The sequence below is a fragment of the Panthera leo genome, chromosome A2 (assembly GCF_018350215.1).
Source record: "Panthera leo isolate Ple1 chromosome A2, P.leo_Ple1_pat1.1, whole genome shotgun sequence".
Classification (NCBI taxonomy): Eukaryota; Metazoa; Chordata; class Mammalia; order Carnivora; family Felidae; genus Panthera; species Panthera leo.
In genome coordinates, this window is record NC_056680.1 from 133,893,290 (window position 1) to 133,907,661 (window position 14,372).

The 14,372-nt window shown below is 41.1% G+C and overlaps 1 protein-coding gene across 8 annotated transcripts in view; it reads left to right on the forward strand.

The window, feature by feature from the left end:
* Positions 1-4,058: 4,058 nt before the first annotated feature.
* Positions 4,059-14,372, forward strand: part of ST7 (suppression of tumorigenicity 7) — a 248,100-nt gene continuing 237,786 nt past the window's right edge. For 4 of the 8 annotated variants that reach the window (XM_042922747.1, XM_042922752.1, XM_042922842.1 and 1 more), the window contains exon 1: positions 4,059-4,288. In XM_042922747.1, coding sequence (XP_042778681.1) covers positions 4,138-4,288 — 151 coding nt within the window. In that variant the 5' untranslated portion in view covers positions 4,059-4,137. The remainder of the gene's footprint in view (positions 4,289-14,372) is intronic. The other 4 variants (XM_042922767.1, XM_042922776.1, XM_042922757.1 and 1 more) reach the window with 2 other exon arrangements.

Genomic DNA, 14,372 nt, shown 5'->3' on the forward strand with positions numbered 1-14,372 from the left:
ATTTTGTTTTTTAGATTCCACATATGGGTGAAATCATTAGGTATTTGTCTTTTTTTGCTGAATTATTTCACTTAGCATAATACCCTCTAGGTCCATCCATGTTGTTGCAAATGGCAAGATTTCATTCTTTTTTATGGCTGGATAATATCCATTGTATACATGGATATATACATATATATATATATATATATATATATATATGGATTACATATATGAACATCGTTTTGATCCATTCATCTATAGATGGACACTTAGGTTGCTTCCATATCTTGACTATTGTAAATAATGCTGCAGTGAACAATTGTATTGTTCGTGTATTTCTTTGTGCTTGTGTTTCTTTGGATTGGTGTTTTCATTTTCTTCAAATAAATACCCAGAAGTGGGATTGCTGGATCAGGAACAGTGATTTCTTGCATTGTAATCCCAGATGAACTCTGAAAATCACTTCCAAAAATAGATTCTTAAACTTATAAAAAAGTATAAACCTAAAGACTATAACAGCCAATATATGCATATACACTTGTAAACACCACTTACAAACAAAAGACAATAGAGAAATGATTTTAAAGAACTTTTTTCTTATTCAGCTCAGATATTTTATCAGACTAAGATACACATTTTAACCAAATGTATAAACTGATTTATGAGGAATTTAGGAGTGTGTTGTTTTTACATAATCCCCAGAAATTAATGGTCATTTAACTCCTATCATACAACTATGGGTAGTTACACCTGGTGGAAGACCAAATCTTAAGTTTTACCCCTGAATTAAATCTAAGATTAGTATTCTTTTTTTTTAATTTACTATTCTAACTTTTTTTTTTTTTTAATTTTAGAGAGAGAGAGAAAGGGTGCGAGTGGGGGAGTGGGGCAGAGGGAGAATCTGAAGCAGGCTTCATGCGTGGCACAGAGCCTGAGGGAGGTGGGGCTCGATACCGCAACACCAGCATCATGACCCCAGCCGACATCAAGAGTCGGCTGCTCAACCGACTGAGCTACCCAGGTGGCTTTATAAAATATAAGATTTGAAATTTCTTTTCATATGATTGATTTTCATTCCTTTATACAACACTCATAAGCATTTACTGACCATGTACTATGTGCCAAACATTAGCGCTATTTGTATTAGGAGATAAGAGGACTAAAATAAACAATAATAACATATTACCTAATATTAGAGGCCTCAATTTATTACTAGAGAGGAAAGATACTAACTAGGCATTGTGCTAAGCATTTTCAGTAGTCATCTCATCAAACCTTTCCAAAAGCCCCATGTAATAGGTACAAGTGTAATCCATTGAACAGATGATGAAACTAAACTGGCTCAGGGAAACTCAGTGACCTGTAAAGAGCACCCAGGTAGTGAATAGCAGGACCAAGAATAGAGCGCATCATTGTCTGGCTCCAATCCTATGCTTTAACAGCCTACCGTAAGCTTCCTGGTGTTGCATCTCAGGAAAGAGACAGTGAACTCTAGGAGGCAGGAGGGAGCTGGTGTCACAAAGGAGGTGATATTTTAAGTGCATCTCTAAATAAGCTGTCATCAGGCAGTTTGGGCAGGAAAGAAGGTTGGTGGGAAGAACATCACAGAAAAGTATACTACAAGCTGGTCCTGTGGAGCAGGAGGTTGAAAGGCATGAAAGAGAAGAGCGTGTATGCCAAAACTTTGGTGGTATGAAGAGTGTGTGCCCAGGATGGGAGATGAGACTGTGTAGGTTGGGAGGAGTGCCCTGCAAACCTTGAGTGCCATCTAGATTTTATCCTTGAGGTGGGCATTGGAGTAGGAGTAGGAGTGGAGTAGATAGGGCCATGAAGCATTTTAAGCAGGGAATGAGTTTTCAGAATTGTACTTTTAAAGGTAACTCTGGCTGAGAAGTGTGGAAGGAGGCGGAATGAGCCGGGATGAGGCATGGCGGTGGTGGTTGTGATGGTGGTGCTAGTGTTGCTTGTGGAGAAACCAGTGGCAGGAAGCCCACACATTTTTCTCTGTGAGGGATGATCAGGTTATGAGACTAAAGGCTATTGCGGGGGAATAGAGAGAAGTGACAGATCGGGAACAGCCCTTGATGCCCAATTAAATGTGGAGGGGAAAGGAGGTGAGAGGGACTCCCGTGCCTTCTGGGGTTGGGGGTGATCCTCAAATTTCTGAATTGGGGAGCTGGAAGGGTGGTGCTCATTCTGTGACAAAACTCTAGAAGGAGGAGCAGTTGGAGGTGAGTTTGGATGTGATAAGCTTGGGGTGACTGTGAGCCATTCCACTGGGAGATAGTCAAGAGGAGGCTAGACACATCTGGGTTGTTGTTATTTCGTGAATGGTTCTGCTCAAAAGAGCCACCCTTTACCTTTATTGTTATCCTGCCTATCCTACCAGTCACCAAGGCCTGTCAATTCTGCTGTCTTAAATAGTTCTTTAATGTACACCTACATACATCTCTGAATTGATCATTTGGATTTGTGGGTGTGTGTGATGCCAAATGACAGTAAACACCTTTGTGTTTCTACAAGGCTCTGCAAAATCAGATCTTCTTCAACTTTCTCTCTCTACACCGTTCCATGGAGAGCCTGCATTTCAGCCACACTGAAGCAGCCACACTTCCCAAGGGATCGTGCTGTCTTACTCTTGTGTCCAAGCACAAAGACATGTCTCCAACTCCAACCCCCATTCCTGGCCGAACACTAGGGAGAGGCAATAATGAATAAGACAGGCTGATCCTTCAGGAGGGCCTAGTAGATAATCAGAAAACTGTGGCTCATCAGAAAACTGTGGCTCATCTGAGTCATATTTATATCCTTTCCTTGAGGTTCACTGACAGCAAAAAGCAAGGCCCCAGGACGCTCATTTAAAGCAAGTAGGCAATTCTGTAGAGAATCTGGTGGTTACTTCTCATAACATAAAATAGGTGGTTCATGTACTCATGTTGCTTATTTCTACTGGAATTAGTGAAAATGTGAGAGTAGTTCTATTATGTATTATGCCATAAATACATCCTGTATGCAAGAAGTTAAAGAAGCTTGTTTTATTATAGAGAAAACTACAACTAGGCAAAGCAAAATTTATCATAAAATATTCTGCTGAATACTCAGAATTCTAAACATGTCTTGGCTGTAGATTGGATAACCTGCAATTACTCTATTACTATCTAATGCACAGAAACTGAAATTATTTATGGACAGAAATAGACTTTCAACTTTCATTTGGTAAAGGCAACATTTTATTCAGTCCAGACAAAAACATTTATAATAATCTTACTCAAACTAGCCCATTTAGAACAAGCCAAAATTATCCCAGAAAATTGTTTATATTAAAAACAGGCTGAGAGTTGTTTGAACTGTGAACCTCCCCCCCCCCCCCCCCCCCCATTAGAGGATAAACATTCTTCTTGTTAAGATTTCTTTGGAAAACCCCTGTGCTGCTCCAAGGAAGACAAAACAAAGGTAAATAGCGTGTGCAACGGAAATCTTGCTTAACAGCGTGATTTATTTTCCAGCCTACTAACCAGTGACGGGAGCACATCTATCTTTTCCCAACTGCCCTGAGTTTATTCATCCCTCTGAGTCTGAATTTTGAAAACAAGGAGTGGAGTGTAGAGTTTAAGACCTCTATGGGTCGATGTGTGGCATTCATCACACTGCAACTTAATTTTGGCTCGAGTTTAGGGTAAACTACTAGATCGCTTTGTGCCTCGGTTTCCCTGTCTACAGAATGGGGACTGTTGAAGGGGTTAAATGAGATCCTACAGAGCTTGGAACAGTGCCTGTCATATAGTAAACCCTCAACATATGTGAGTTATCATTATTAAGAGTTCCCCTCCGCGCCCCAGTTGGCCTGTCTTTCTAAATATTAGCACAATAAATATAAATGGCATCAGAACGTGAGGGGGCAGGGGCCACGTGATCCCTCCACGAAAGCCACATGTAGGGGCCTTCAGAGAGTTAGCAATAAGGCTGGAAAAGGAAAGGTAGGCGCGTCCGTGGCCCGCGCGATTTCCCGCCGCGCCCGCGTCCCGGGCGGCGGGCGGGCTCCGGGGGCGCCGGGCCACGGCGGCGGCGGCGGCGGCGGCGCGAGCGGCGCCTCCGGGCCGGTGAATCATCCCGGCAGACACCGAGAGCCGCGGCAGCAGAGAGCAGCGCTGAAAAATGGCTGAAGCGGGCACGGGCTTTCTGGAGCAGCTCAAGTCCTGCATAGTTTGGTCTTGGACTTATCTCTGGACCGTGTGGTTCTTCATCGTGCTCTTCCTGGTCTACATCCTGCGTGTGCCCTTGAAAATCAACGACAACTTGAGCACAGGTAAGGCCGGGGCAGTCGGGCCCGCGGCGCTCGCCCCTCCCCCGCCCCGGAAAGTTAGTGCAACTCGCGCGGGGCCGCGGCTGGCGGGGGCGGGAGGCCGGGCGCGCGCTCGGGGACGCGCCAGGGCCCGCGCACCGGACGCCCGCGGCCACCCGCCGAGGACGCGGCGCCTCAGGTGGCCGGGCCCGGCGGCGGGGTCCGAGGAGCGTGAGGGGGCGGCCGGCGGCCTTTTCGGCCCCGCGGAGGTGGAGCCGCGCCGCGCACACGCCGCGAGGCGGGCCCGGCAGGCGGCGTCGGCACCGCGACCTGATCCGGCCGCCCTGCCGGGTGCTCGTCTGCAGGCGACAGAGAGGATGGGAGTCGGGAGCGAGGGCGTTCCCGCGGACGCCCCCTCGGGTGTCTGCGCGCGGACCCCGAGGTTCCCCTCGGAGTTAGACCGTGCCTTTCCTCACTGCCTCTCTCTGCCGAGGGTGCCGAACACCCGAAGTGTAGTCGCGCCGGGCGTCTCTCCCCAGGCGCCGGCACTCGGCCGGCGGAGGGCGCCTCCGTGGGGGTGCTGCCGGGGGTGCCCAGCTCTGAAGGCCCTCAGCAGGAGCCGAGCCGGGACCCGGGGGCTCGACTGTCTGGGCTGCGCCCTTGGGGGTCCGAATTTGAGCCCCCGGCGTTGAGGGGCGGGGCGGGGTCGCTGTGACTTAGAAGGGGAGAGGGATACCTTGTTAGGGGTATGGATGACGTGTCGGGTTACCAAACGGAATGTCAGAGGGACAAGGAGAGACGGGAAATCGAATTCGTGATGGTTTTAAGTGCTCTCTACCCTTCTCTGTACCCTCTCCCCGCCTGCCTTAGGCTCTGGTAACTAGCCTGTCCCGAATCTTTGATCCAGCTCCGCATGCTAAGGAAGTGAGTCCCGCATGTCTCATACCCACGGTCGTAAGTGAAGGTGATTAGAACAGGACCTTAATAAATTGGCAGCCAGCCGACTGAATCCTTAAAAAACAGCCACAAAGAAAATCCACACCGACAGAAACACTCCAGGGACAATTCAGAAACACAAAATATATTTTGAAGGAAGGGTTACGGTCCTTTTCGAAGTCTGGAAATAGTTGTGGGACTAAAGATAGATAGGTTTTTATTATTTAGTTAGTTAGTTTGGTTTAGTTTCGTTTCACAGTACTTTGGAGAATCCTTACAGCCCAGAATATGTATGTAATGGATATATTTACATACTGTTGGAGTCCAGGTCTGGTAATGCATTTTCCTGTGTGTTGTTAACTGCACTGAAACAGTTTTTAGAACGTTTGAGATAATCTACTCATTTTGTTAGATACTTGTGCTTTTAAATTCTAAACCTCAGGCACTTTGATAACTGTAACTTGAACTCATGTTCATACTTATATTTGTTTCATAGTGACCCTGGGAGACAGGATCCTGCACCCTAGAATCATCCTGCCGTTTTTAATAACTTTTGCTCAGCCTTTGGATTTAGTCATCTCAAAGACCATGGCTTTCTGGCTATTTTTCATTTAGAGTTGCTGATTGTCACAATACATCTTCCTTGTTTTAGGCGAATACATCTCCAGGATACCTCTAGTCCCAAAGCCCTGTAATTTTGAGAAGTTATTTGAATATATGTGGTAAGGAAATCCTGTATTTCTTGATAAATTTGATTTTTTGTCTTCCCAGAAATTTATTGCAGGATTTAAAAAAATGTGAACATTTCCTATTTAATACAACTTTAAGATTTGTGTTTTGGAACACACATTTGCATACCACATTTTTTAAAAAGTAGATTAAATAATCATCCGTGTGTGTATTTGTGTGCATGTGCCCATAAGTGCCATTTATCAATCCTCTGTGCAGAACAGGCAAGAAGCAGAATACCTATTGGGAAACGATGTAGTTTTTAAGGGAGAAAATACTGTAGTTAGATCTTCTCCCAGCAACTGTAAATCTGGCATGTCTACAAATACCTTTGGTAATTTGTAAAGGGTTGTTGCTCTTTTGGGCTTGTAAGCGATAGAAAATGTGAAGACGTACAGGCCTTCAGGGCTGGATCTCATCAGATATATGATGGAGGGAGCCTGAGGCTGTTTTCTGTAGTGATGCTGGACTTCTGTTTTCAGTGTGGTTTTATGCACATTTTAGTCATAAAGGAAGGTAAAAGGAGAAGCATATAGAGACAACTACCTCTCTGCTATTTTTGTGAGAAGATGAGGAAAATGGGGACATTGTCCTTGCAGGGAGAGCTAGTGGATTCTAATGGGACTCATTTTTCTGTTCCTAAGTCCTGGTGCTTGCTCTTCCTGTGGCGGTGAAGGCGAGTATCCCTGCGGTTGCCACTGAGGCTAGAGCTGCCTTTAGGGAGCTGTGGGTAGCACAGGCCTCCTTCCTCAGGGATGGTGAAGACATCATCCCAGTTGGGCAGACTGGTGAGGCAGCCAGGAGCCCAGGGCTTCCATGACACAGCCCCAACTCTGTACTTTGTGGAATCTGGTAAAAATGTTCCGGAGTTGTTTTGGATATCTGCTTGGCATGTTCTTAATAGATTGATTACCAATGACAACTTTAATATTTCTGACCTCATTTGATCTGTTTTTTGATAAATGTGCTTTGTCTGATTTGCTCTTTAAAAAAATTTCTTGAATGCCTCCAGTGCATAGGACATTGTGACAGGTGCTATCATGGGGAAGATCTACAAGTTTGTAAAACTCAGGCAAAATTAGCAGTTTCCCACATGGGAAAAACTTTCCGTAATGCAAAGTGAAGCAGGGCAAGGCAGTGGGAGCTTTTCTTGGACTGAACTTTGGAGCATGAAGAGAATTCTGTGGTTCTGAGTTGGGGATGCAGAAAGTAGTCCTTCCAAGGTCAGATTCAGCTGTGAATCATGTGGAATTTAAAACAATGAAAGAAAAAGACTTTAATGAACACTGATACCTTTGTTGCTTTTCTATCATGTATGGTTTTCCAAGTAAAAATACCTTTAAGGTTCTTTTTATGGTGTGCCCGAGTTCCATTGTTCTACTTCCTTACTACTACCATGTGGGTTTACTTGACCTTCACTGCATTGAGCCTACCTGTGCCATTTAAGGATAAAGTTCAGAGAATTCCACATAGGGAAAACATCACATTGGCAATGAGATCTTGCAATGAAAAATGAATTTTAAGAAAGATAAGGGAGAATACAAACATATTAGAAATAGCACACATTGGTTAGCTTTGATAATTGATTTTTTTTGATGCTCTGCCCTTGAGTTGGCTAGGAGAATGTTAAAACAGTTTCCTATGATTTACTGAAAATAGAATGAACTTTTAACATGATTTTTAAAAACTCCAAATTATGTTATTGCTTGTCAGTTTTCAGGTGAATTAATATATTAACATAATGGTTTTTCCAAAAGGGCAGAAAATTAATTGTTGATAGGAGCAGTCATGTAGGGTATTATTCAAGAGAAACAGTGGAATAGATTAGTCTTTAAAAAGTAGCACAACTTTATACTGCAATGTTGATAGCACTTTCTCATCTACTCTGTGTTCTGAAATTTTGGATGCTGAATTTAAAACACTTTGCATGTTAACATCGTTTCTTAAAAAGGGCACCTTTGCAAGTTTTGCACCAGGCAGCATATGTGATTTTCCATTTCTTTTTATGTTTCCTGAAAAGCAAGTTTTCAAAGGCTTTTGAAATCCTATTTAATTCCTTTTAGAAAACAAATGTAATAGTCTGACCTAGGCTTAAGTTTGTTTATATTATAACACTTTTTTTTTTTTTTTTGGTGTTAATTAAGGTGGTAAATACAGATGCAAAACTCTTGTATTACTGAGCTGAGATGAAACATAAATATCATGTAGGTATAACTCAGTTTTGAGTATTTTCATATTGGAAATAGTTGCTCTAAATGTAATTAATACTCTAGATTTCTGGTCTCAAAGGCTGCTTGCAGTTAATGTAGGTCTTTTACCCCTACTGTGCCTGTTGTCTAAAATGTTCTCCCCATCTGTAAATCCTACTCATCCTTCAGGACCAGCTTGCCTGCTGCCAGATGATCCTTTCAGCTGAAGTGCTGTTATCTGAGAGGCATGTTGGCAGATTTTACCTTGCATGAATTATTGTTTTGGGATTCTAATTCTTTGTTTTCCAGTATAATTTCTTGCACATAGGAGTAGTTCCTTACCATTCATTGGATGAATGAATTTCCAGGTTGTGGTGTACCCAGTGGGTTGGGATTGGAATGATTAAATTGATTAAACACGTTAGTGGGTATGTGCCTTACTTAAATTTTTAGCTTCAGATCCAGGTCAGAGGTTGACACAAAAACTTAAATTCTGTGATTGGTCATATGCGTGTGATTCATGGTGGTCCAGTTCATGAACACATGAAAGGATAATTTTCTAATTAATGTCAGCTTTGAGTTTAGGATATATCCCAGACATTTTAGTTGTCCTTACTTATTTTGGAGACATTTCTCTCAGCCATTAATGAAGAAATATAAATGATACTTATTTTAAAAAGATTTTTTAGGGGCGCCTGGGTGGCTCAGTCGGTTGGGCGTCTGACTTCAGCTCAGGTCATGATCTCACACTTCTTGAGTTCGAGCCCCGCGTCTGGCTCTGTGCTGACGGCTCGGAGCCTGGAGCCCGCTTCAGATTCTGTGTCTCCCCCTCTCTCTGCCCCTCCCCTGCTCATGCTCGGTCTCTCTCTGTCTCAAAAATAAATAAAAACATTAAAAAAAAAAAAAGATTTTTTAAAATGTTTTTTATTTATTTTGAGACAGAGAGAGAGGGGGTAAGGGGCAGAAAGAGGGAGAGAGAGAGAATCCCAAGCAGGCTCACACTGTCGGTGCAGAGCCTGACTCAGGGCTTGATCTCACAAATTGTGACATCATGACCTGAGCTGAAATCAAGATTCGGATGCTTAAGCAACCGAGCCATTGGTTGAACAAATGTTTTTATATTCTTTAAGTGATAGTTTTATATTCTTTAAGATTCTTTCTAGCTCTAGGATTCTTTTGCAGTGTCTTGGGATAAATTTCATTGAGTATAGAGTGTAGAAACAAGCAAATACATGGACTTAATATATGTGAACATATATATTTAGTGAATATATTTTTTCTGGTTTGAACTCTAAATCCTGCTGTATACAACTTCAGATACTATGCAGCTTCCTTCAAAGGCTTTCCATCTCACTGAAAGTAAAGTCCAAATATATTCTGCCGGCTTACAAAGTTGGATGATCTGACCCGTTCCTACTCTTCCTTTCTGAACTTCTACCACTCTTTCTTGAGATCACTCCCTTCTAAGACATGTTGTGATTTTTTTTCTTTATTCTTCAGCATACTTGCTTATTCCTGCCTTATGGCTTTTGCACTAGCTGTGCCCTCCCCCCCAGAATGCTTTCCTACTTGATTTTTGTACAATAGTCTTAACTATTCACATCTCTGCTAAAATTCACTTCTTTTGAGAGGTTTTCCTGATGACCCAATCTAAAATGACCATCCAGTTACTGTCATATCACTGTATTTGAATTCTCTGCATAGCAGTTAGCACTGTTCGCTATAGTTCTTATCTGTTTATTTATGCATTCTTTTAAAAAATTATTTAAATTCAAGTTAGTTAACATACAGTGTAGTATTGGTTTCAAGAGTAGAACCCAGTGATTCATCACTTACATGTAACACCCAGTGCTCATCCCAATAAATGCCCTCCTTAATGCTCATCCCCCCCGCCACCACCTCCCTTCCATCAACCCTCTGTTCTCTGTATTTAAGAGTCTCTTATGGTTTGCCTCCATTTTTATCCTATTTTTTTATTCCCTTCCCCTAAGTTCATCTGTTGTGTTTCTTAAATTACACATGAGTGAAATCATATATTTATTTTCCTCTGACTGACTTATTTCACTTAACATAATACACTCTAGTTCCATCCATGTTGTTGCAAATGGCAAGATTTCATTGTTTTTGATTGCTGGGTAGTATTCTGCGTATATATACCACATCTTCTTTATCCATTCATCAGTCAATGGACATTAGGGCTCATTCTGTAATTTGGTTATTATTGATTAGCTTTGCTATAAACATTGAGGGGCATGTGCCCCTTTGAATCAGCATTTTTGTATCCTTTGGATAGATACCTAGTAGTGCAATTGCTGGGTCATAGGGTAGTTCTATTTTTTAACTTTTCGAGGAACCTCCATACTGTTTTCCAGAGTGGCTGTACCGGTTTGCTTTCCCACCAACAGTGCAAAAGGGTTCCCCTTTCTCTGCATCCTTGCCAACATCTGTTGTTTCCTAAGTTGTTAATGTTAGCCATTCTGACAAGTGTGAGGTGGTATCTCATTGTGGTTTTGATTTGTATTTCCCTGATGGTGAGTGATGTTGAACATCTTTTCATGTGTCTGTTAGCCATCTGGATCTCTTCTTTGGAAAAGTCCCTATTCATGTTTTTTGCCCATTTATTCACTGGATTATTGTTTTTTTGGGTGTTGAATTTGATAAGTTCTTTATAGATTTTGGATACTAACCCTTTATCTAATATGTCGTTTGCAAATATCTTCTCACATTCCATCAGTTGCCTTTTAGTTTTGTTGATTGTTTTCTTTGCTGTGCAGGAGCTTTTTGTCTTGATGAAGTCCCAATAGTTCATTTTTGTTTTTATTTTTCTTGCCTCCAGAGACATGTCTAGTAAGAAGTTGCTGTGGCTGAGGTCAAAGAGGTTGTTTCCTGTTTTCTCCTGTAGGATTTTGATGGTTTCCTGTCTCACATTTATGTCTTTCATCCATTTTGGGTTTCTTTTTGTGTATGATGTAAGAAAGTGGTCCAGGTTCATTCTTCTGCATGTCGTTGTCCAGTTTTCCCAGCACCATTTGCCGAAAAAAACTGTCTTTTTTCCATTGGGTACTCTTTTCCTGCTTTGTTGAAGATTAGTTGGCCATGCATTTGTGGGTCCATTTCTGGGTTCTGTATTCTGTTCCATTGATCTATGTATCTGTTTTTGTGCCAGTACCATACTGTCTTGGTGATTACGGCTTTGTAATACAGTTTAAAGTCTGGAATTGTGATGCTTCCAGCTTTGGTTTTCTTGTTCAGTGTTACTTTGGCTATTCAGGGTCTTTTCTGGTTCCATTTTTAGGATTGTTTATTCTAGCTCTGTGAAGAATGTTGGTGTTATTTTGATAGGGATTGCATTGAATGTGTAGGTTGCTTTGGATAATATAGACATGTTAACAATATTTGTTCTTCCAATCCATGGGCATGGAATATTTTTCCATTTCTTTGTGTCTTCTTCAGTTTCTTTCATAAGCTTTCTGTAGTTTTCAGCATACAGATCTTTTACCTTTTTGCTTAGGTTTATTATTAGGTATCTTATGGTTTTTGGTGCAGTTGTAAGTGGGATCAGTTCCTTGATTTCTCTTTCTGCTCTTTCATTATTTGTGTATAGAAATGCAATTGATTTCTGTACATTGATTTTATATCCTGCACCTTTGCTGTATTCACATATCAGTTCTAGCAGTATTTTGGTGGAGTCTTTCAGGTTTTCCATGTAGAATATCATGTCTATTTCTTTCTGTTGTCTGATTGCTGAGGCTAGGACTTCCTAGTACTATATTGAACAACAGTGGTGAGACTGGACATCCCTGTTGTGTTCCTGACCTTAGGGGGAAAGCTTTCAGTTTTTCCCCATTGAGGATGATGTTAGCTGTGGGCCTTTCCTACATGGCTTTTATGATATTGAGGTATATTCCTTCTATCCATACTTTCTTGAGGGTTTTTATCAAGAAAGTATGGAGTATTTTGTTAAATGTTTTTTCTGCATCTATTGAAAGGATCATATGATTATCCTTTCCTTTATTAATGTGGTGTATCACATTGATTGATTTGCAAATGTTGAACAATCCCTGCAGCCCAGAAATAAATCCCACTTGATCATAGTGAATAATTCTTTTAAGGTACTGTTGAATTCAGTTTGCTAGTATCTAAAATTAGTCTCTAAAAGGCAGCAAATAGATGGATCTTGTTTTTTATCCATTCTGATACCCAGTATCTTTTGATTGGAGCATTTAGTCCATTCACATTCAGAGTGATTATTGAAAGATACGAATTTAGTGCCATTGAGTTACCTGTAGAGTTGATGTTTCTGGTGATGTTCTCTGGTCCTTTGTATTCTTTTTTCTTTTTTTTTTAAACGTTTATTTATTTTGAGAGACAGAGAAGAAGCAGGGGAGGAACAGAGAGAGAAGGAGACACAGAATCCGAAGCAGGCTCCAGGCTCCGACCTGTCAGTACAGAGCCTGACGCGGGGCTCAAACCCATGAACCGTGAGATCATGACCTGAGCCGGAGTCAGTTGCTTAACCAACTGAGCCACCCAGGTGCCCCGTCCTTTGTATTCTTTTTTTTTTGCCTTCTCATTGTTTTCCCGCAAGTGACTGTAAACACCATGGGAGTAAGGGTCTTATTTTGTCTTACTGCCTATCCCCAGGATCTTGAACAGTGACTGTTTAGGGCCTAGGGCTTAGTATGTTTTGTTGAATGGAAAACTATGTCATTTGGTTGTGGTGACTCAGCAGTAGCACTGTTTTTTGGGAATGGCTTTCAAATCTGTCAGTATTCATTTCTTTCTTTTTTTAAATTTTATTTCGTTTTTTCCTGAGTTACTTCAACGAACAAATCAAAGCACACCTGGTGGAGGGTCCAAACCACCACTACGAGTAGGGAGATAAAGCAACCAGAGTCACAACAACAGAAAGCATGTAACACACTCCAAAAAACACCTCCTGAAGGGCCAGGCCCTGGACAGTGTATGACCCTTCTTTAATATAGTAGTGCTTGCAGGTGCAGGACACATAACAAGCTATGAAAACACATAAGGGACGGAAAACTAGACAAAATGATGAAACGGGAGAATTCTTCTCAAAAGAAATTCCAGAAAGAAATGACAGCTAAAGAATTGCTCAAAACAGATATAAACAATATATCTGATGAAGAATTTAGAATAATAATCATAAGATTATCATTTAGTCATTTCTTATGAGATTGAGAATTGTGTTTACTGACTCTAAGTGATAAAGTCTACCCTGAAATTTTGACTGATGTTCCAAAATATTTATATGTTTTGATCCATTCTTTAGGGGTAGACTATAAGGAAAGCTATCCTTTTGGTCCATATTGTAAAGTAAGTTTAATATAAAGAATATTAAGAGTAAAAAAATTGATCGCATTGGGAGCCAGTTTGCCTAATATGACCTGAAACTTCAAACATGGGATTTGCAGAGTTAGGTACCTCATATTATCTGTAAGGAAGGAGCTTGGGATTCTACTAACATGGAAAAAGTTCTTATATATAGGGAAGGGCAGGGTAAAAGAAGAAAGATTTGGTTGGGAAGGCTTTCATAGCATTATTGTCAGGCATTATGAAACACACAGAAGCAGAATTTGAAGTGATTAGAAATACTTAAGCACAAGTTTTAATTCATGTATTTGCATATTCTTCCCACTAACTATAGAAGCATTTCTAAGTTTATATGAGAAGCCAGAATGAAAATAGTTTTAGCATTTAAGAAATGTGCTTTATTGCCAATTTCATTGTAATATTTTTTTCTCTGTAAAGTACTATCTGATGAAAGAAAGAAATGCCAGCTATGATGAGATGAAAGGAGCATTGAATTTAGAAGATTTGAGTTCAAATCCCAGTTTGCCATCTGCTGGGTATCATTGGTCAAATTAAGACTCTTCTCATTTACAAGATGAGGAGGATAATCTCTATTTCTTAGATTTATTTTGAACCCTAAATGAGATAACCTTTAGCACTGAGCCCTGAGCATAAATAATATTAGCAACCATATGTTGTATACCTGGTTGTTAGTCCATTTTGTGGACTCTGACTGTGTTTATTCATTAGTTAATTCATTCATCCACTGGTTTGTTTATTCATTCATTTGGAGAGGAGAGGCAGGTGCCTGTAGATTGAAGTATTATTCCTGTCAGTTATTATTTGGATCTATGATCTCATGTCAGTTATATTCCTCCCAGTTTCTGCACTTGTTTTCTGTGCTGAACAATTATCGTCCTCTAATATATTGCCAGGTTCAC